The 23,163-nt window shown below is 50.1% G+C and overlaps 1 protein-coding gene across 3 annotated transcripts; it reads right to left on the bottom strand.

Annotated features, from left to right (window-relative positions):
• Window positions 1–751: 751 nt before the first annotated feature.
• Window positions 752–22,859, bottom strand: IRX5 (iroquois homeobox 5). Of its 3 annotated transcripts, none has more exons than XM_074402817.1 (5): window positions 22,108–22,859; window positions 20,659–21,064; window positions 19,701–20,477; window positions 7,476–7,585; window positions 752–1,602 (listed from the first exon to the last, which is right to left on the bottom strand). In XM_074402817.1, the coding sequence occupies exons 1-4, from the start codon at window positions 22,354–22,356 to the stop codon at window positions 7,500–7,502; spliced, it is 1,518 nt and encodes a 505-aa protein (XP_074258918.1). In that variant the 5' UTR covers window positions 22,357–22,859; the 3' UTR covers window positions 752–1,602; window positions 7,476–7,499. The 3 variants fall into 3 exon arrangements, with proteins under 3 accessions (XP_074258918.1, XP_039335053.1, XP_003937324.1); XM_039479119.2 differs by lacking the exon at window positions 752–1,602 and adding an exon at window positions 2,571–3,450; XM_003937275.4 differs by lacking the exons at window positions 752–1,602; window positions 7,476–7,585 and having other exon boundaries at window positions 19,133–20,477; window positions 22,108–22,855.
• Window positions 22,860–23,163: the final 304 nt, after the last annotated feature.

Genomic DNA, 23,163 nt, shown 5'->3' on the forward strand with positions numbered 1-23,163 from the left:
CAACTTGTTCAAGTTCCCACAGCTTGTAAGCAGCAGAGTAGGTCCTCAAACCTAGGCCTTTCTAACCCCTAAGTTTGTGCTCTTGGCCTCTGCTGTACTGCAAGAGAAAAATGGAGCAATAGGTCTTAGGAAGATGCTCTATTGCCTGGACACAGTTTTTAATGCTCTAACTCATTGATACCCAGAGCTCTGTTACGTTTTTTTATTGACTTGAAGATTAGGTTTCCACATTTCCTGAGAAGTCTCTCCCCTTCCCTTTTTAAACACAGCTGCCTTTAAGGGTGGGGAGGAGGAGTGCTTTAAACAGTAGTTGTTTAACTAATTGCCAATTATCTCTGAATACAGTATAGTTTCCAACAGCTGTAAGGGATCTGGGTCCCCATCTACTGCCTACTGTGGCTGGTGCTTGGAGCATGTTAGGATATTCTTGAGGCTCATTTCAAAGAAGCGAATCAGTGCTTCACTTCTCCTCCATCCACACAGCCCACCTCAGTCCCTTTGTACTGACTGGCTGGCTTGGGAGGGTACTGACTTTCTGGGTTAAAACTCTCTCCCTATGAGTGCCAGCACAGAGCACTTAGTAGGGCTGAATTCTCCCACAGGACTTCACACCTCTGCTGTCATGCCCAGCACGTTTTACCATCTCTTTTGACTGCAGAGGGTTCTTGCTCAAATATGAGACTAGACTTTGCCTCCTCCATCTCAAATCTAGCAAAAAGCTCAAAAGAAAATCTTCTGAGATGCCAGAAGACCCCAGTGTGGATGGATGATGCTAATTGTCCCTTCTGGCTCTGTCTGCTGGATTCCTGGGACTAGGCTGAGGGGCAAATCTTTGTAAATGTTAATCTCCTAATGCTTACGATACCACACTGTCTTTGATGTTCCCAAACATGTTGACTCCTATCTTGGTTGAGAGTGTGTGGCCCAGACAGGCCGAATGCTTGTTTTGTCTGTTGTCTTCCTCCAGAAGAGAGCAGTAATAATATGTTCACCCCACACTGATGCATGAATGAGGCCCACTTTAAAGCCAGTTTGGAAAGAGGGCAGAGGGTCAAGAGGCAGTGACACTGGGACACCCAGGGCCACTAAACTCCCATCCTCAGAAACCAAACCTAATTGGAGTCATTTTCTCATCCAAGACCTACTGGATTCAAGTGGATACCCCTGTCCATTATGGACTCCTTCTGCAAATACGGAAGGGAAAAAGGAAAAATGTTTTAAAGTCCATTCATATTTGCATCAGGTGGAGGTAATGCTAATTGCTATAACAAAACCAAAAATATAAAATGACTTAAAGTCAATGAAAGTTTTTCAAGTCCAAAATGAGCACTATGCATTGGAGTTGGCTTTCCTCCAAATGATGTATTTAGAAGAAAATACATCAAGAACCCGGATGCATTCCATCTTGTGGTCCTTTCATCTTCAACACATGGTTTCCAAAGTTGCTGCACTCCTCTGAAGCAAGCTGTGGGAGGGGAAAGAGAGGGTGGAGAAGACTCACCCATTTCTTAATTGCCGTTGCCCGGAAATAACACATATCACTTCCTGTCATGTTCCACTCATTGGCAAGAACCTGTCACCTGATTTGATCTAGCAGGGAGGCTGCAGAAAAATTTAAACATAAAAGAAAACAATAAAAAATAAAAATAAAAAAAGAAGACAGGCTGGAAATTGCAGTCCCTGGCTCGTAGCCACTTCCCACTCACCACCTGTGCTGTGGAAATGGAAGCATGAGTCTCTGGTGTACAGTCAGTCTCTCCATTACATATTCAGCTATGAGGAGACAGCTCTGATAGAGGAGGAAGGGAAAGCACCTGACTTGGAGCCAAAAAGTGTAGGTTCAAGTTTCAGAACCCGGCTATGCCCATCTGGGGGATTCGCAGCACCTTCTTGAGCCTCCGTTTCCTAATCTATAGAATGGAGACAATGTAGAATGGCAAGAGATAATAGGGGTGACCATGCGTTATACACTGTCAAACATGCTACCTGTGGTCGCCAACAACGATTGAACTTTTCAGTATTTTAGAAAAAAATCTAGTTGAGAACTAGATGGATTTCAAATCTCCTGAAAAGAAAAAAAAACAAAACAGAAGAACTAGCAACATTCTGCCTACATTCCTACATGGGGACAATCAGCCAGACGTGAATGTAGAAGAGGTACCCCTGTGGAGTTCTCCACAGTCCCCACCGCTCCCATTGGCCTGCTCTAATAACTGCCATGGTCTGTCTGGCCCCTATTAGCAGATGCACCCGAGATCCCTGAGCTACATAGTGTCTCATATGTTAATGATAATAATTGCACTCAAGTTTCAGGAATGATTTACTTCTACTTTTTCATTCAAAATAACTTAGTCATTTCCAAACCTCCACCCCAGACACAGAATCTTGTGCATTGGCTTAATTAACTGATCAGTCCTAAAAATCACTTATTAACAACTAAAGCTGATGCATATAATTTTTTTTAATTGTCCACTGTGGTGTTGTTGAGACAGGGTCTCACTGTGTCACCCAGGCTGGAGCACAGTGCTAAGTTCACAGCTCACTGTAGCCTCAACTACCAGGTCCAATGATTCTCCTACCTCAGCCTCCGGAGTAGCTGAGACTACACGTGTGCACCACCATGCCCAACTAATTTTTAAATTTTATGTAGAGATGAGGTCTTCCTAGGTTGCCCAGGCTGGTCCTGAAGTCCTGGGCTCAATCAATCCTCCCACCTTGGCCTCCCAAAGAACTGGGGTTACAGGTGCGATCCACCATGCCTGGCCTGTCCATTTTTTGTCTTGGAAGAGCATTATGTTATGAATACCATGCCACAAACTTCAGAATCTTGTTAACTTTCATAAGACAATTAATCGGAATTTCTAAAGAAGTTTTATTCCAGAACTCAAAGCCCTGTGTCTCCAACAATATGATCAGGAAGTTAGCCCCTGCTGAGACCCGCACCAGGAAGAATGAATGACTGACAGATGTAATTGATGGGCAATGGTGGGGATGCCACGAGCATGACTTTGTTGGGGTAAACTGGTTGTCTCCTGCCAGTGTTCACTTGAATGCCACCAGAAAGGCTGCAGAATAGCGATCATGGAACCCTTTTAATGGTCTGTTGACAGAAGGAAAGTTAAAAAATAGAGTTATAAGACTGCTGGCCAGACCAAGGCTTCAAGAAGAGAGAAAGAGACGGAGAAAGGGAGGGAAAGAGGAAGAGAAGAAGAAAAAGAGAAGGAGGAAGAGAAGGAGAAAGGGAAGAGAAGGAGTAGGAAGTGAAGAATTCTTCATTTATTACTCAGGGTAGGCTAAGGTATGCTGTTCTAGCAACGGATCCAGGATCTCAATGGCTTAAAATGACAAGAGTTTATTACTTGTTACAGTTCAAGTCCATCAAGGGTCAGCAGAGATCTGTGCTCTTTGTTGTCTTCAGTCTGAGACCCAGGCTGATGGAGTCTCCAACATCTGGAACATTATAATGGGAAGGAAAGAGAGAGAAGTGAATCATGCACTGACTTTAAAGAGCCCAGCTGGAAATGACACATATTACTTCTACTCACATTTTGTTGACAAAGAAAGTCATACACTATAGTCACATGTCATGCCCCACTCAGAATGAGTGAGGAAATGCAATCCTACCATGTGCCCAAGAGGAGAAAAAGTGGAAAGTTGGTGAATAACCCCAATATCTACCTCTCCAAGGATCTCAGGATTCTGGAGCTGGAAGGAATCTGTACTAGTTAGGACTCTAGGTTGCAAATAATAGATGAAACTTCAGCTACTTAAATTAAAGAAAATATTGGTTCACAAAACCAAAAGTCCAGTGGCAGATCCATTTGTCTTCAGGCAAATCTTAATCCAATGGCTTAACACCTCTGAAATCTGATCTCTTTCCATCTTTCAACTCTGTTTGCTTCCATGTAGACTTTATTTTCAGGTTTCATAGTCCCAGGGTTCAAGCTTAATGGTGAGGAGGGGGAACTCCACCTCTCTTCAATTTTAATAAAAATCCTAGATCTCATCTCACTGGGCTAAATTGTGTCATGTGCACATTCCTGAACCAGTCACTGTGTCCAGTGGGATGAAATGTTGGGCATCCCTAAATCATATGCCTAGCCCTGGAACGAAATTGTATTAAGTTATCAAAAGCATAGGGACCTGGGAGAACGGAATGGTGGTTCTCAGGGAGAAAGTCAGAATTCAGTAATGGAATCTGGGTGCTCCAAAAATTAAACAAGATAACACACATCCACTACAGAATACAGAGACTCCAGCCCAGAGGATTTCCAAGTGTTGTTTTATAGACATCTACAGGGACTGCCCAGAAAGGCTGGGAGAAGGCTCCTGCATCCTCCAATCTCCATTTCAATTAGAGCAATTGTGCTTTGTTGGTTATATATATTAGGATTCCATGTAAGATTTATTTGGAACAAAAAAAGAGAGGATCTTCTGCTTTAAAAAGAAACAAAGACTGGGCTCAGTAGATCATGCCTGTAATCCCAGCATTTTGAGAGGCCAAAATGGTTGGACCACTTGAGGTCAGGAGTTTGAGATGAGCCTGGCCAATATGGTGTACCCTCATCTCTACTAAAAATACAAATATTAGCTGGGTATGGTGGTGCATGCCTCTAATCCCAGCTACTCAGGAGGTCAAGGCAGGAGAATCACTTGAACCTGGGAGGTGGAGGTTGCAGTGAGCTGAGATAGTGCCATGGTACTCAATCCTGGACAACAGAGCAAGATTCCATCTCAAAAAAGAGAAAAGGAAAAGGGGAGATTAAACATCATGACACTTTGCTTTTATAAAATAAAAGGCTGAGATTCAGAAATGTCGGTAGGTTTATTCTTATATCTCATTGGCCAAAACTGGTCACATGACCACCTAGCTGCAAGGAAGGCTGGAAAAGTGAGCATCATGCAAAGGGGAAATGGAATTTTTACAACAGGCCTAGACATCATCGGTTCATTCCCTAGGGCAGGGCATACTGCCACCCTAAACAAGACTGAGGTCCCGTTGGGCAACAAAAAGGAAAAAAAAATGATTCTCAAGAAGCTATCAACCACTGTGCTATGAGTCTGATCTCCATGAAAGCTCCTTAGGGTAGGACTTAGCCTTATGCATCTGTTTAGAAAGTTTGCCTGCAACAATCCACAGGCCTAGAAAGTTTGCCTGCAGCAATCTCCTTTAATTCTCACAACAATCCTAAACACCAGGGAAGCAGACACTGACTTTTAAAGTGTCTGCCTAGAATGGATTCCTAACATTATGACTGTGCCCCATTTGACAGATGGAGAAACTGAATCTCAGAGGTGAGTTAAGTATTCAAGAGCATGCAGCTAGTCAAGGATAGAGGTGTGGTTTTAACTCATGCTTATCCCTTATTTTATGTTTCGTCCAGAGAGGCAAGACACTAAGGAAGGGGAGGCTTCAAGTACAGATCTTTCACTATGCAGGGGCTGACTGTAGGAAGGTAGGGGCAGAGGAGGAAAGATGGAGCATGCCAAGCAAAGGGAACCGTGTGTGCAGAGGCTCAGAGGCAAGGTAGTGTGCAGATATGGCAAACTGTTTTATAGGTTGAGAGCTTAAAGTTTGAAGCAGCATCATACTTAGGAGTCTCTGGGCCTTGAATGAGGGCAATAGGGAGCCATTGACTATCCTAGGCAGGGGAATCACATCACTACATCTGCAGTTCATCCTTGGTGGGGAATTTCAGCTGCAGGGAGCAGTACTGAGCTGGGAGGCCACTGAGGAGGTGAGAGGTGACCATGGCCGGAATTAGTGGTGGCCATGGGAATGGAGAGCAAGAGAGATTCAAGCAAAAAGTCGAGGACGTCGAATCAACCAGATTTGGTAACTGGATGTGACAATTTGGAGAAAATGAGAAAAGCTGGCTGACCCCCCGGTTTTTAGGTGACAGTGCTGCCACTTGCTATGGGCTGGGTTGGCAGGGGTGGGGGGGGCATGGTGGTGAAGCAGAGTCCATCACGGAGGGACAGGAACCAGGCAGAACTGAGCCATGAGTAGCCAGAAAAGCATTTAATGCCGACAGCAGCAAAGAACAGCCACTAGCTCTCTCCTGGTTCGGTCTAGGCACAGAAAGAGAGACAGACATTCCTAGACACACCTCTTACTTTGATACCTACATAGGCAAGTTAATCTTGCAGTGCCTTAGTTTCTTCATCTGTGAAATGGGGATAATAATTGCACCTACTCTGTAGGGTTTGATGAGATTCTGCTGAGATCATGTCTATAAAAGCTTTAATGCAATAACTGGCATATACTAAGAGCTTAATAAGGTAGCTATTATTATTAATGACAAGATAATTGTGTAGGTAATATGTTAAATCATGAACTATGTAATTAGCAGCTTTTAGCAAAGGCATTGGTGCTAGAATTATCAAACATGTATTTTACCCTAGAGGCAAAGACCTGGGCCTTGTGACTCAGAAATGTCAGAAGATGAAACAAATTCAGTTCAGTTCAAGAAGTTTCAAGTTGTCACTTTCCCCTGCTATGAAGATTGCTAATTATAGATAGATATACCGAAAGTAAATCATGAAGACTGAATGCATTTCCCCTGTTTGAAGTGCTGAATGCTATTTAAAAAGAAAGAAAGAAAAAACCTGTCCTCCCTCTACAAGTCCCTGCTTGTGTGACAGAAGTCCATGGTGTCACCTCTAGGAGTTCTCATTATTCAGCGGTTTTCGAAATGAGTGATTGATGTAATTAAAGTTATTGGTAAAGAAAGACTCAGTTACCAAGGGACAGATGAGTCAGCAGCAAGCTTAAGTAATGAAATAATGTTCCGAGGAGTGATTCTTAAAATAAGCTTTTTTTTTTTTTTTTTTTTTTTTTTTAACTCTGAACACCTTAAACATTGCTGGTCAGCAAAAAGATGTGAAGCAGTTAAGAAGTGAAGAAAACACACTACACAATTTTAGAAATTCTCAGATGAAGTCATCTTCAATAACATGAAGCAATATTTGTCGACTAATAATGGCCACGGCTTCCATTTATTTTGTTTGTTTATTGTTGGTTTTTTGTGGTTTTTTGTCTGTTTTGCTTTGAGACAGAGTCTCACTCTGTTGCCCAGGCTGGAGTACAACGGTGCGGTCTCGGCTCCCTGCAACCTCCACCTCCCTGGTTCAAGCAATTCTCATGCCTCAGTCTCCTAAGTGGCTGGAACTACGGGCGTGCACCACCACACCTGGATAACTTTTGTGTTTTTAGTAGAAATTAGGTTTCATCATGTTGCCCAGGCTGGTCTCAAACTCCTGGGCTCAAGCCATCCACTCACCTCAACCCTCCAAGGTGCTCGGATTACAGGCATGAGCCATCCTGCCTGGCCCAGCTTCCATTTATTGATTATTGACCATGTGCTTTGGTGGGCTTTGCAGGCATTATCTCATTTGCCCTCTGAGCTGGATACTGCTATTATCTCCATCTTACAGATGAGGACAGTGAGGCTCAGAGGGGTGAAAGAACTTACCTGGGGTTCCACAGCTGGCAAATGTCACAGATCGGAATGGAACACAGGCAGGCACACTCTGAAGCTCACGGTCTCACTCCTCATGGGTCCTGGGCTTCTCTGTCTAGATTCTGCGGGCATTTAATCTAGTCATTAATATACTCCAAATAACAAAGGGCCGTAAGGATTTGAACTTACATCTGTCCGACACCAGCTCACATTCAAAATTCATAGGGAAATTGTTTAAGAAAGTACAAATACATGGGCTTAGGATCCATTCAGTTTTCACTTGTTTTCAGTTCCATCCAGGATTTATTGAATAACCAGGACACACCAGGCTTTGGGCTTGGTGTGGGTGCTACAAAGATGATTGGGGCAGGGAGATTCTCCAGAGACATGTGACAGTTCGTGCAACAGAGGACAAAGGCTCTGACTAGCGTATGGGAGGGAGGGAAAGAGAGGTTCCAGGAGGTTTCTACAATCCCTCCACTGGGTGACAGGGTGCAGGAAGTGGGAGAAGCTGATATGAAACTGAATGGGGAGGGTGTAACTTCAGTTTGGGGCATTTTGAATTTGAGTTGCATGTGGTCCTTCTACTTGGAGGTACAGGTTGAGTATCTCTTATTCAAAATGCTTGAGACCAGAAGTGTTTTGTATTTTGCATTTTCTGGGGGGCTTTTGGAATATTGGAAAATACGTAATGAGCTATCTTAAGGATGGGACCCACATCTAAACATGTGATTCACTTGTTTAATATACGCCTTATATACCTATCCTGAAGGTAATTTTATTTTTCCCTGAGGGACACTGAATACACTGTGTGTGGTTAACCTGCATTTTGACTGTGACCTGTCTCATGAGGTCAAGTGTGAAATGTTTCACTCCCAGTATCATGTCAGCACTCAAAACGTTTTGAAATTTGGAGCATTTTGGATTTTGGATTTCCAGGTTATGGATGCCCAACCTGTATATATTCAGCTAGTTGATGTGTGGCTTAGGGCAAGGGTGACAGGCAGGGCTGGGTGCTAAGCCAGGTGGGCAGTAGCAGCCCTGAGGGGCATGGCTGACCTTCCAGGGCAGATAGGGGAGGACCTATCTGATCCCCAACCTCAGGAGAAAACAAAGGAAAGGGACAAGCTAGAGGGAGTTGACTTTGAGTGACATTACAGCAGGGAGCCCAAAGCCCCCACTTGCTGACACTCAATAATGACCGCCTGTTACTGTGGTTAGCTTTAGGAAGGAGGGGACTGGGATGGGAAATCCCCATTTGTGAGCAACTGGAGAAAGAGGACACAAGGGGCTCCTGGGGCAGAAGCTTCTGGATGAAAGATGACATCTACCTTTTCATTGTGAACCTCAACTCTCCCCTGCCACCCGCCACTGCCCGACTGGGCTTTCTCACAGATGCAGATGCTGACCACCTCTCCTGTCCTCGAAGAAGAAAAGAAGCATCAGGGTATTTTTATGATGTCAAAGAACATACTTGGTTGTTGGTCTTGGTTTTTCACCCCCAAAGAGTGACCCACGGACAGGAAAAAAGGGGTTCAGGTATTGCAGGACCAGTGGAGCAGAGGCATTGAAATCTCAGGGGTTTGCAAGGCCCCTCCCATTTGAGTCCCACTGCCCTAGAAGCACATTTGAGAGAAGGAGTCAAGTGCAAGGGGTTTGATAAGAAAGAGCTCCCAGAGAGAACCGATGAGAAAGTGGGGGGAGCAGAGTGGGGAAGGGGAGGCAGACAGCTCTGGCTCTGTCCCCAACCAGCTGACTGATTTTGAGTGAGCTGTTTCACCTCTCAGGACTTCAGTTTCCATATCTGTGAAGTAAGCAGTTGCTTTTCCAAAGTGCGATAAGCACATCTCTGGAAAGACATAACATGATTTTAGGTGAGGATGCAGAGATATTCATGCCGCCCATATAACTTGGAGGGCAGCCTGCAAAGAAGAAAGAACAGGGTTGGGGGACGCCTCTAGAAGAAACCAGAGATCCCCAGAAGCCTCAGTCACTTTCAAACCTCTGAGGACAAGAACTTCATTGAATTAATTTTGTTTTTTAATAACTTTCTTCTGTTTCAGCTTCAGTAGCATTATAGATACGCCTTTCTAAATAAGTAAGTGATGAAAAAATTGGAAGGAAATTATTTTGCAAATAGCAATCACAGTAGAAATTGCATTCATTCCAGCTCTGGAGTGAGTGAGTTTGAAGAGCACAGAGTACAGGGCTTTGGTTCCTTCTAGTCTCCAGCCCTGTGAAGGCCTAGTTGGTTATATACGACTACAACCTCCATGCTCTAGAACTTGTCAGGCCTTAACCAGACTGAAAGGGAAAATTAAAAAGAAAAAAAAAAAACGGAAAGAAAAATAACTCCACCAACCAAAATAAACCAGGCCAACGACTTCTCTGCCACACTCTTCATGAGAGCAAAGAGATGACATTTATTCCAAATGAGCCCTTTTCTCCATGTTGCCACTAATCTTCTCTATTATGCGACCCAGGAAAATTGGTCCTCAGCGACCAATGAATATCTTTGCACAGATGAGTATTTGGGAGAAAAAAAAAGATACCTATTACATTGGCTTTGGGCTTAGATACCGGATACAAATAGAGGGCAAACAAAACAAACAAACAAACAAACAAAAAGTCTTGTGGTTTGGATCTTTTAAAAAAGCCTCAGAAACAACTATGTGGTGTCTGATGTCAAACCATGTCAGCAGGGAAGGTGTCTGGAACATTCTGGAAGGGTGAGGGGATTTGGAATCTAGGGATAACAGATGTCTCACTCTGCTTGAAAGATGTTGAGATGCTGTTCCTAAGGGCCTACAGGTTCCCTTGGGGACAGAGCTACCGAATATTTACAGAAAAAAAAAAAAAAATCCCCAAGTCAAGTAAAGGATCGGAAAAAGAAAAACAAACAAACAAAAACAAAAAGGCAGTCAAGATGAAATGTCAAAAAAAAAAAATCAAACTAAATGCATGAAGGACCCATGATGGGGGGCCTGGCCCCCAACTCCAATCTGTCTTTGACAGGAGTTGCTGTGAAATGATGGGCAAAGGAATGTTAATTTTTGCTGGCATCATGTGAGATCATTGTGGACCGGCAGACGTCACTTCAAACAGGAAAAATGAGTAAATCCTTTCGAACAGCAGTTGTTTAGGAAAGAAAACACTCCCTGGCAGGCGAAACAGCCCCGGTTCCTCCTTGTTGCTGAGTCTCTGGGAGAGACGGCACGGCCCGAGCTCCTTCCTCATCGGTACTTCACACACGGAGTCCTGAGGAGGTCGTCGTCCTCCAGCAGTGTCTGAGCAGGGCTAAGATGTTTCCTGGCCCAGCCTAAATATATCTCCCTTGACAGCCTGTCACGGTGTCTGAGATTCTGCCAGTATAAATTCATTCCTCTCTGTTAAAGCATTTTGTTTCCAGGAGTTCTCTGTTAAAATACAGATATCCCAGAGAACTTCGCTTGGCTGAGGCAGGGACAAACGTAGGCCTAGGAGTTAGGAGATTTGGGTTTGGGATCCATCCGTGTCTCTAAACCCATAGCATGAGCTTGGAGAAGTCATTTTCACTTCCCAAGCCTCAGTTTCTCCACTGGTAAGAAAAAAAAAATAAATGGGGAGTTGGGCTGCAGTGGCTCACACCTATAATCCTAGCACTTTGAGAGACTAGGCAGGAGGATTGCTTGAGTTCAGGTGTTCAAGACCAGCCTGAGCAGCACAGTGAAACATTAGATACATACATACATGCATACATAGATGGATAGATAATTTTTTAAAGAAAAACAAGAAAAGAAATGGGAGATGTGGTCTAAGCACTGTAAGGTCTATGGTTTCAGGAGAGCATCTGTCAAGTTCTCCTGGCCATGTGCATCTGCCCTGGGCATTTGAGTGCTTTCCCATTGGATGCCTCACGTGTCCACAAAAGCAGCTCCTTCGGGCCCAGTGGCTTGTGGGTCATGACAAAGAGTAGTTTACTTACCCTCTTTCTGGGGAAAAAAAGATCCCTGCACCTCCCTTAATGTTGGGCATCTCAGCAAATGACACCCCCTATTCTCCTGGGGACTCAGGCCCAAATCCTTGGAGGCATCCTGCATTCCCAGCTCTTCTCTCTTTGCCCACATAAACTCCATCGTGGGTAAAGCCTGTTGACTCTGCCTTCAAAAGGTAGCCCAAATCTGAGCACTTCTCCCCGCCTCTCTGGGTACCACCAAGTAGTGGTTAGTACAAAGCAACATTCTCTTCGCTTGAATTCTCCATGGGCCTCCTAATTGTTCCCAACTTGAACTCTTGCCCTCCCAAACTTTCAGCTCCTCACACCCAGGGGATGCATTTAAAATGTAAATTAGATCTTGTTACTCCCCCCAAAATCCTCCCAAACTTCCTCCTTTTCTCCTTCTCTCATAAACCCTAAATATCCCACCAGGACCCACATATGACCTCATCTGGGATTTACCTAGGCTTTTTTCCCTTCTACAAAGGTCTTCTTGCTGCTCAAACCTGCTCCTACTGCAGGATCCTCACATTTGACCTTCCTTCTGCCTGGTACTCTCTTCCTGTAAATATCTGCATGCCCTATTCCCTAACTTCTTCCTGGAGAGCTTCCTAAGGGAAGCTTCCCAGACTGCCCTCACTAACCCCTTACCCTACTAAATTTTTCTCATAACTCTCATCACCTGAACATGGTAATAAATCATTGTCTCATTCATTTGTTTATTTTCTGTTGTATTCTCTAAAGTGTACGCTCTAGGAAGGCAGGGACTTTGTTTTGTTCATTGCTGCATCATCAATGACTACAACAGTGCATCTGGTATATTACAGGTGCTTAATTGACAGTGGTTAGAGGAAGGGAAGGGAACAGCTTAGGTGGGGCTACACTAACACAGAGACTAAGATAGGCATTCCACTAGAGACGTCAATATCAAGTTCTTTTCTGCCTTCTGTTGCAGGAACACAGGATGTCCTCGGAAGGCAAGGGAGAAGCCCACTGTTGGGAGATCTGGGATGGAAAGGGTGAGGTGGTGTGAGGTAGGCAGGGGCGGTGATGCAATCAGAGAAAAGAATCCAAATTGAAATTATAAGTTCATGGGCTGCAGGTTCTGGATTAAAACCAGCAGAAATAGCCCCAAGGTCCTCATGGACAGATTCCAAAAGACAGGAGCCTGCGGACAAAGGGTGGGTTATGAGAAGAAGTTCTGAACTATCCAGCAGACTAACCTGAAAGTAGATTCTGCCATGTAAACAAGCCACGTGGCAGCTCCAGTCAGCTCCAGAAAGCTCAACTCTGAGCAGGTCACTTCCTGGTCTACCTGCCTTCCAGGCTCCCTCACTGGAAGGAGCTCCCATCAAGCCCGCCAAGAAAGGTGGGGAAGTGAAGGGAAGTCCTGAGAAAGATCAGTCATTCGGACAGGATTCTCTCCCTCAAGTCCCAACCCAAGCTTCTGTCTCCCAACCTATCTACCCTCAGGCCTTAGCTAGCATCTCCAGTGAACTCAAGTCTTAAAATAGCATGACTTTAATAGCTGTATTGAGGGATAGCTATGTGCCATAACCCCCAATCCTCACAAAGCCAGGAGTGGTAAAGCCCCATTTCACAGATGAGGACACTGAGGCTCAATTTGGATATTGGATCTGGCCAAGGCCACATAGCTAGTTAAGTTGCAGAGGCAGGGTGGAGCCACCAAAGCCCAAGCACCAGCCCAGTAAGCTATAACATCTCTGGAAGACAACTCCAGTCCCCAGTTCCAGGCTGCCTCCGGTGCCACCGTCACACTCAGTCCTGGAGAGGCCATTGCCCCAATGGGCCTGCAGCGGACCTTCCCCAGGCCTGGGCAGCTGGCCCGCAGGGGGCGATAGCGGCAGCTAGAGCCTGTGCCCCAAATTAGGTTGCGGTTGCGGGGCGAACTGCCAGCGTGAAGCAGCTAAGGACTCAAGATGAGCACTTGGTGAAACTCAAGCAGGCGCTGAGCCCCTGAAAGCTGAACCCCAGTTGTGTTGAGCGCCGCCACCAGGCCGCCAGTGCAGACGCGAACTCTCCAGTCCTTGTTTGATGAGCAGCGGCCAATAAATTCATTAATCATCATTTTATGCCTCATCAACCCCCCTCCAAGCCCCTCCATGGGAGTTACACAAATTAGCCCCTGAAAAGACAGTAATTTTAGTTTAGCGAGGTAAGTGCTTTCTGATGGGCTCTGCGCACACAGCTCTCCTGACAAGCCGATCCATCAGCGCGGTGGGGACGGGGAGTGGCCGGGACACCCTGCCCGGCCGGGCCTCCTCCCACCCAGCCCTTCCCAATCTTGCCAGTCCAGCCCTCCCAGCCCACAGTGTCTCAGCCCAGGGGGCCCCTCAACCCCGATTGCTCTGCACCCATTCTCGGCAGGCTGTTTCGTCAGGTCTCTCTCCCTAACGCACCCCAACCTCCTCCGCAGCCCTTCTGAAGCGGAGAGAAACTGCGGGACGAAAAACCAAGACCCCAAATTGGAAAACAAACTTGCCGTGAAGAAAGGTGCGCTGGCCTTGAGGTTCGAAATCCCGTCCCGGGGAGGCAAAAGCCAGGCGCCCTTTTCTCCTAATGTCTGTTTTTTGGGGTTCCACGACCCCTTGCAAATGACTTAAGTGCTCTGTGTATTGTGTTTGTACATTATTTGGGAGAAAATTCTAAAAGAAATCTCATGCTCCAAAAGAGGATCATGTGGGAACAGAGAAGGGGGTGCTTCCTTCTCGAGGGCGGCTCCACAGGACCCCAGGAGTTGGAGAGTCGCACCTGATCTTTTTCTTGGCCTTCTCATATTTTTCTGAAACCTCCAATTGGGGTGGAAGACGACGCTTGGGGAATAAAGAAGATGCCTGGGAAAGAAGATGGGAAGGATTTTCTATCGAATGGGCCCAGCCAGTATGACCCAAGCACGGGGACTTGGGTAAGAAAGGAGAGGGGTACAAACCGAGGTGGAGAAAAGAGAAAGTTGTGGCGAAGTGGGGTATTTGCAAGCTCGATGCCAACGCCGTGCCTTCTCACTTGGCCAGCCTGGCGCACAGAAGGTCCCGCGCAGACCCTATCTGGCGGGCAGGGCCAGTGCAAAGCAGGTCGACAAAGAGTCGCAGCCCACGCGGAACCGGTCAGCCAGCGTGCCACGGCTGCGGAGAACTCGAGTGCCGAGCGCCGCGCTGCTCCTTCATTAGCTTACCCTCCACGCGGCGCTGCATGCCTCGGAAAATAAGCAAACGGGGAGCCGTTTATCTCTTTTATCTTGGGGCCTGATCCAATTAAATAAGTGCACATTTACATTTGCATCCATCAGGCGGGAGCGCTGAGAGCCCGGGGTTTGCTCGGAGCAAATAAAAGCAGATTTCACTGGGAAAGTGGTGTCTAAGCTCTGGGCTCGTCCCGGTGCCGGAAACGAGCCGCTGCCCGGCGAGCAGCCTTGGGGACCCAGGGCTGGGGCCTGCGGTCGACACGAGGCCAGAGACCTCCACTGGCCGGGAGAGGCCGCCCAGCGCTGGAGGCGCGGCCAGAGCTACCGCCCAGCCCCCGAGGCGATCTGCCGCTAGGCCACAACCTGAGCTCCTTAGTGCCCGGGACCCAAGTCTCAGTTATCCAGTTATCGTGAAAACGAAAAGGAGATGGGCTCTGTCCTGGCCACAAAGGAAGACCCGCGGGGTGGGTCTAGGGATAGTCCTGAAGCTTTGGCCAGTTTAAGGGGAAGGCGGGCGCCAAGGTCCCAGTCGGACCCGATTGCCCTCCTGTTCCAAGGCCGGACGGCGAGGGAAACAAAGATCCAGCCCACTGGCGCGCCCCGCTTTCCCCTTATAACCCTGCACCTGGGGGAGACCACAGAACACAACACACGAGGGCTTCTGGAGGGGTAGGGCGAAGCCGAGGTGAGCACCGCAGGCCCTGCCACGCCGACCCCATTAAAGTTCTTTTCCAAACAGGAGGGTTCGACGCCGTGGGAGGGTACTTTTGTTTTTCCCTTTTCGACAGATTTCCACCCCACAAGCCAAAAGCTCTTAAGACCAAACGGTCTTTGGGGGCGCGGTTGCGTGGTAGCACCCCGATTTTCCAATCCGCAAATTAAACCAAACTGCACAGGGTTGTTTTTTTAGAGTTGGAGCGTGGAAAGGGCCCGCAGGAGTGGAAGTGCGTGCCCCTGATGCGGGGCGAGAGCTGCCGGGGCGGGCACGGCTGCGGCCCCCACTCGCCGGCTGTTTCAGCCGCCCTGGTATTTCTCAGTTGCCTGCGCCTGGTTTTTGAAACTATGCCGAAGTCGTGGCGGAAACCCGTAGGGTCAAAACGGTTGTAGTCGTGGGCCCTGCTCCCCAAATCCCCAATGCCAACTGGGTCTTGAGTCCATGGCTGTGGCGCGCTGGGGTGGCGAAGCAGTTTTAGTTTGTCCGTCTAGGAGTTAAAAGCTAAGCCCCCATGGTGGTTGGGGGGATAGCGGGGTCTCCTCTAGGTCCCCCTCCCTGCGAATCGCTTGGCTCTCTGGGTCCGGTAGGCGGCGCCCTTCCTAAACCGCATCCGCGTCCGGCTCCCTCCTGGGAGCGAATCACATTCCTTTCACTTTGGGCTGTTTGCATTGCTGTGTTCAGTGCCTCCGTCCGAGTCGACAGCTAGTTGTGGGGGACAGGTGGACTAGGAGGCAGGGCCGGTGCCAAAACCGCACGCACGACCCTCCTTCCCCTGCCAACCTTCTAGGTTCCAAGAGCTGCGCGTGGCACCGGGAATGAGCGGCCTGGAGGGGTTTGCAAACCCGGAGGCCTTGCTGCAGACCCTGCACCCGGGCTGGGAAAACGGCATTTCGGGCCTTGGTACCCGGGGTGTAGGCGGGAAGGAGAAAGATCCCTCTCCTGAAATCCCATTAACTGATTCGGCCCCACACAGAGGATGAAGAAAAAGGGAGCCCAGCCGGTTCCCGGTTTTGCACTGCCTCAGGGGACTGCCTACGAGACCCCACGCAGTCATCTCGTGACCCCTGTTGCTAGACATCCAGTGGGTTCTGGTCCCTAAGTGCCAAGGTAGGAGTTTCTTGGCGCCCAGAAACGGTCCAGCCAGGCGCAGGTGGCAAACGCCAGCACAGTCTCATTACTTTGGGACCTTAGGCACTGCCTCGCACAACTTCTGCGTGACCAATCCATGCCTGAGAACGAACCCTGAGCCCCGAACACGCCGGAAGTTTTCCTCAGCGCGTCTGAGAGGCTTCGGCTGCTGGAGGGCCGGCGATGCAGCAAAGGAGAGGCTCCGGGAGGAACCTGGGGTCCTACAGACACGCAGCCACTTCTGGGGTTAAGCGCGGAAGACGTTTCCTAAATGCCCCGAACCCTGATTTGCCTGGCAGGCCACCTCCAAACTCAAAGTCGCTAAACGCCAGAAAAGTTGCTGGCCACCGAAACCCAGCTCTACAAAGACAAAAAAAGAAAAGAAAAAAAAAAAAAAAAAAAAAAAAAAAAACCAGACGTAATTGGGTGCTAGTACTCAAGACCAAGTGCGTACAGAAAACCGCAGACCCTACAGAGGCCCAGGGCGGGAGGGATGCGGGCAGGGGGCAGCGACTCAGGCAGCAGCTGCCAAGCCCCCAGTGGTTTCGCTCCCCAGCCGGGAGGCTCCCCGCGCCACCCTGGATGAGGAGAAACGCCTGGCGCTCCCGGGTGCGCGGTTCCCGTTCCCAGGCAGCTCCGCGGGCATTCGGCTCCCAGCCCCGAGCCTTCGCGGTCTGATTTGGGAGGCCCGCGCCGCGCCATTTGCATATTCCCGGGAACACTGGGAGGCCTGTAATTTTCTTTTGAAAATCGTTGGGCAGGGTTTAGGGCCAGTGCTTCCAAAACCCCGCCGAGGTGATGTTGTCCTTAAACTCTCTCTTAAGAGAAGGGGACTGGCCTATTCTTCTGACTTTTTTAGAAAAGGTGACTTCTGGGGCTGCATATTCAACGGGGTGGGGGGGGGGGGAGAAGCTGATTGTGAACCAGGCTGTGGGGTGGGGGGAGGGAGGGGAGAATGGAGGGGGATGAGAGGGGGAAAAGAGGGAGGGCAAGTCATCTCTGGAATTCAATTGTTTAAAAAATCATTTATAATTAAAGGGACAAAATAAAATACGATCGCCTCATGCATATTTAATCATTCACACACCCAGCTTTGAAACCATTTTCCCTGCGTGAATTTTCTCACTAATTTAAACCCTGAAGTCGACCGCTGTTCGCTAAAACATCTGGACAATGCAGCTTTCAAACTTGTTTAAATTCGAATAAGCTTAAAGGAGAACCGCTGCAGATTTTTTAAAAAAGAAATACCAAAAGCAACTCCAGTGAAACTTCGGGGTTTACAACATCGAGTTAAGGTTAATGTCATCTTCAGTAGAAATGCAAATATGTGCATTTTGATTTAGCCTAATTAAACCAATGTTGTGCAAACACATTCCCTCTCTACAGTCAGATTTGGGTTTACTAGAGTAAATTAATTCCCCTCGCTGGGGAATGTTTTTGCTGTAATACTCCACCCCCCCCGACACACACACTCCCTCTCCCCGACCACTGAAAATTTCCCACGAAGTAAAACGCGTCCGGTCTCCAGATCTCGGGTGCAAAATGGAGCCGCCAGCACCGCAGCCAAGCCCGAATCTGCAGCGTTGGCCAGCCTCGGGCGCAGGGCGTTCATTCTTCCTCATTTGGGATTCAGGTGCATCCTGACTTCTCATTTTGAGATGAAGTATGCAGGATTAAAACGAGAAAGTAAAACCTCAAAATACTTTTGTAGCTACTCGGACTCTTGCATCTGAGCTGAGAAAAGTGCTAAAGCGACGACAAGCCTGATGGAGTCCACAACGTCCTCGTTATCTAGGCAAATGGCCTCGAACTTTTGAAGACCACTTGTCCAAAAAGAGGCCCATGGTGAGGGGGAGGGAACTTTTCGGGAGCTCCCCTTGTTTCCCCCAAGTGGCTATGGCGCTCCCTCCTCCCCTTCCGCCCACTGCAATCTCCGACTCCGCAAAGTGCAGGCTTGAAATTCAGGACAAGTGTGACACCTACCTGTGAAAGGGGGAAACCGTCCCCTCGCCCTTGCAGCTCGACCCCAGCCCGGCAGCTGAGCAAGTACCTACTGGGCCGCGGGCCACCCTCACAGTCTGGGATGAAATGTCCATAATTTAATCAAATCAAAAGAAGAGATCAGTGCCCAGATTTGAAGGGGCAGAGAAGAAGACGGCGACTTGGGAAAGCCTTCCCCTTGGCATCCCTGAATGCTCCCGCCCGCATTAGCCCGAAGCACCCTTGAAATAGTAATAAGGGCTAAATCCGGCATAAAATCGAACTCATTAGCAAAGTTCACCAGCTGATTGCTTTGCATAAAACACGACACTGATTGGAAATAATTAGGTTAAGCGATGGCGCTCGGGTGGTGCGTGTCCCTAGCTGGCTTTGCCATCTTTTCTCCCTTCTGGGCACACATTTGGGTCTCTCTTCTCCTTCCTTCGAGGTCCAATCTCTCCCAAGTAGCCCACATCAGTGTTCCAGATCTGCATTCCGGGGACGGCCAGGTTCCCCGGGGCTTGCAGCCTAATTATGGTTTTCCCCGGCACACTTGAAGGTCTGAGGAACATTTCAACACCCACTTTGAAAAAAGTTGCAGTTTGCACCTTTTGACCAAGGCAATGGACAGTTTATTGAGTCTTCTAAAAAGTAATGCGTGGCTCTCATTATGTTAAAATCTCTTTTAATTAAATATTTTGCATTTTACAAAGGCGCCTGCAGTTTCTTTCACTTTTTAAATCTAAGCGTATAACCTGTTTTCTTTCTGTAATAATACTTTAGCTCATACCCAGCAGAATCAATAGGTGTAAAAAATTAAATTAAACTTGTATTTTTAAACTATGAAACAGTTTTGGGGGAAACACAAATGTATATATTTATATTACAAAAAAAAACATTAAATGCCTGTACAGGTGTCCTCATTTCATAATTTACTTCAAAGATATTGAATTATCAATTTAAATACAAAAATGCTACATTAAATATACAGAATAAGATTTAATACAAATCCTTTTTTAATTTTCCTTTTCAGTTGGTTAAGACATTTTTTTGTGTGTGGAGATGTTTACATTTTTATGTCATCCATCTCCATAAACTATAAACTTTTGAATAGGAGGGTTTTTTTTTTTCTCTCTCTCTCTCTCTCGGTGATGGAAAAATAACTGCCAAGGCCATGTTTTTAATAAATTAGAAAAGTCCGGGACCGACGCAGCCCGCGTTAAATGTCGGACATACCTTTCTTCAATTCATAGGGAGGGTCTTTGCACAGGTCTAGCTGAGACTGGCTCCGCAACATTTTCGGGTCTTTAGCCAAAGCGTCCGCTCGGTTCAACACGGTCTGGTTTAATCCATTGAAATGAGACCCCGGACCGGTTGTGGGGCCTGGCCCAGGCCCCGGATGGCCATGAAGGTGTCCGAAGGAGCCATAGTTCGTGTAGCCGGGATAGAAGGGCGCGGTGTAATAAAGGGGCCGGGACAGCACTGTCCCGCCCGGGAAAGGACACTGCGCCGAGGGCGAGCGCGACGGCGCCGGGGCCGGCGACGCACGGCTGCCTCCTAGGGCTTGCCCGGCTATGGGCCCGGGGCACGGTGGGCATGGAGAGCCTTCGCTCCCGCCGCCCCCGTCTTTGACCTTGTCCGAGGATGTGGCGATCTCTGCCAGAGACCACAGTTTGGGCTTGGCGAGCACTGCCGGAGGCGGCGGCGGAGGCGGTGAATGGATAACCGAGGGCCCGCCGGGACCCGGGGGCAGCTCTCCCGCGGCTGGATGAGGGCCGGATGCCGGCGCGCCCGTAGGGTAGTGAGGGGCCGGATCATCCGCCAGCCGCGCTGCCGCTGGCCCAGCCGGGGAGGGCCCGCCGGTGCGGGGGGGCGCCTGCAGCGCGTCGAGGCGGCCCTCTGAGGGCGGCTCCTTAAAATCCGAGTCGCTAAGGCTGCCCTCCGTCTCCTTGCCGGCGGGGGTAGGTGGCCCCTGCAGCCGTTCGCAGCTCGAAGCCTTCTGCTCTGCTCCTCCTGCGGGCGAAACCCAGGCTGTCAGAGGCTCAGAGGCTCAGAGGCAGTGCGGCTGGACCCGGTTCCCGCCGGCAAAGGCAGAGACCCTTGCCTCCAGCCTCCAGGCCCCGTGCGCGCCCCCTCCAGGCCCCCCTTTTGCTTTTTACTCCCGCCCAACAGGCCTTTTCCCGGGTCCACCAACCTGCTTCTGGGCCCTCGGGGTCACCCTTGTCCTCGGGCTTCTGGGGCTCGTCCTCGTCGTTCTTCTCCAGGTCAATGTTCTCCTCCTCTTCCTCGTCCTCGCTGCGGTTCCGCGGCGTCCACGTCATTTTGTTCTCTTTCTTGAGGCGCCGGCGCGCGTTGGCGAACCAGGTGGACACCTGGGTGAGGGTCATCTTGGTGATGATGGCCAGCATGATCTTCTCGCCCTTGGTGGGGTAGGGGTTCTTGCGGTGCTCGTTGAGCCAGGCCTTGAGGGTCGCCGTGGCGTCCCTAGTGGCATTCTTCCGGTATGCTGGGTCCCCGTAAGGGTACGAACCCAGGGGAGCCGCGTAGGGGTGGTACCCCAAGGAGCCCGCCATGCCGGGTGTGTGGTCGTAGGGAGAGCCCTGCAGTGGAGACGCAGAGAGGTGAGTGTGGGCCGTGGTCTCCACTGCCACCGGAACAACCGAAGCACCCTTTTCCCTGCGCTCCCCGGGGTCTGTGGGCGGAGGAGGCCCGCACTCCAGCTTCCTCTGGGGCAAGGCTGGCGGAGTTCAGACCCAGGAGCAACTCCTCCCCCTCCTCAGAAGGCAGCCTGGCCTCAATTCCTGAGTCAGGTCCTTCGGGGACTCCCGAAGCTCTCCCGGCCTCAGTGCCACCCCGTAGGCCCCCATCTGCCAGGGCACGTCCTTACCCGGTGCGCAGATCTGGCCACAGTGGCCGGGCCCTCGATCCAGATAGAGGCCTCGGCAACTGAGCCGACTCTGCGCCCCGCGCGGGAGCGGCCGCACGTTGGACGCAAGGGGGAAAACAAGGGAAGTCAAGGCTCTTTTCTATTTCCAACCCGCAAAGAAACGCAGAGGAAAACCTGAGCCATGCCCGGGCACTCCCACACTCAAAAATGCTACCCCAGACTGAAGTTACCACCCGGCCGAAAAATCCCGGATGCACCGCAGCTCGACCGACTTTTCAGAAATTTAATACCCCCAAATCGGATTGCGAAGATAGGATTACGGATTTGCAACATTTTGGAGGACTAATTAAAGGCTAGGCCAAACACATTTACATAGACTTAGCATGCTTCTGCTCAAATTCCGGGTCTATTTCTTTTGAACTACTTTTCCAAAATAACAAAACCAAAAATATAAAATTTGCAGGGCAGCCCGGAGCTTACGTTTACACCAAATGCTGCTCTTCAATTGCAGCTACCTTTCCCCGCAACACCCCTTCCCGCCTGCTCAGCGATCCGAGCAAGACGCGGCTCTCAGTCCGAGCAACTCCTGAGTCCGAGGCCTGGGAGAAGCCGGGGTAGACAATCGACCAAGTTTGCAGGGGCAGCGAAGCTTGGCGGGAGAGGTCGGTGTTGGCGCCTAGGCCTGTGTCCCCCTCCGCCCCCGCCCTCCCGCCGGGCCCCGGCTGCCCTCGCCCCTCGCGGATCCCGCTCACGTACCACGTACGAAGAGAAGGCGGCGGCGGCGGCGGCCGCGGGGTCGGCGCCGTACTGGAGGTGCGAGTTGTATCCCGGCGAGGGCGCCGTGAAGGCAGTCGAGCCAGCGTAGGGCGAGAACGCGGAGCCCGAAGACGACCGGCCGAGCTCATCCGTGCGGGGCCCTGAAATGACGCTGGTGCTGTAAGCCGGGCACGAGTAGAGCGCCAGCGAGGCGGACGGCTGGTACAAGTAGCCCTGCGGGTAGGACATGGCCACACACGGGCATGGGGCGCGCCGCGCCGCGGCCGCCAACGAGCCGGGCGGCGCCCTGCGAGGGCGAGCCGGCGGGCACCTGGCCTCTGGCTAGTCTGGGCCGCCGCTCCTCCGGCCCCGGCTCCGGGGCTCCGGCCCGCGGCGCCTCCTCGCTGGCTTCCCGCGCGCCTCTGGCTGTGACCGCCGCGCCCGCTCCTCTGCGCGCCTCGATCGCCCCAGCTGGGCTTTTTCTCCCCTCCCCTCCCTTGCTGCTTTCTCTTTTTTCCCCTCGCTCTTTGCACCGGGGGGCTCTGCTTTTGGCTTCGCAAAGGTCCTGCCAAGATGCTAAGTTGGAAATTGAGGATTCTGACGCCTTGTGCGCGCCCGAAGCTCCTCCTTCCCGGGGTGTAGTCGGTGGGAGGACTGGCAGGAGCCTCTGGGCGGCCGCAGCCAACCCGGCCGCCAGGCGCGCCTCGCCCTCTCCCTCTTCCTCCCCGGCTCCCTCTCCCGCTCGCTGGCGCTCCTCTCGCCCCTCCCTAGCGCCCGCCTCCCCTCCGCGGCCCCCCTCTTCCCCCTCCTCTTTGCCTCCCCTTTTCCCCTCCCCGGTCTCTCCCTCTCTCTCGCTTTCTCTCAGACTCTCGAGCGCCGGCCCCAGGATGACAATCACATCCTAGGCGCGTCGATCTCTTCCAACTTTCCTCTCCTGCTAACTCGGGGAGGAGCGGCAGTTCCGACGCACTGCTGGCCGTGTAGCGGTTCGGGCCACCCCGAAGCACAAAGACGACGAGGCCGCGCGGACTGTGCGCTGGCGAACGCTCTGCGCTT

Source organism: Saimiri boliviensis, chromosome 1 (assembly GCF_048565385.1).
Source record: "Saimiri boliviensis isolate mSaiBol1 chromosome 1, mSaiBol1.pri, whole genome shotgun sequence".
NCBI lineage: Eukaryota > Metazoa > Chordata > Mammalia > Primates > Cebidae > Saimiri > Saimiri boliviensis.

Excerpts from the sequence above, each read along its gene's own strand:
- IRX5 (XM_074402817.1), bottom strand. The coding sequence starts at position 22,356 with ATGTCCTACCCGCAGGGCTACTTGTACCAGCCGTCCGCCTCGCTGGCG. Across the intron at positions 21,065-22,107 it reads CCGCCTTCTCTTCGTACGTG|GGCTCTCCCTACGACCACAC; the intron begins GTACGTGAGCGG and ends TCTCCACTGCAG. Across the intron at positions 7,586-19,700 it reads TCCCTATGAATTGAAGAAAG|AATCTAGACAGAGAAGCCCA; the intron begins GTATGTCCGACA and ends AAATGCCCGCAG.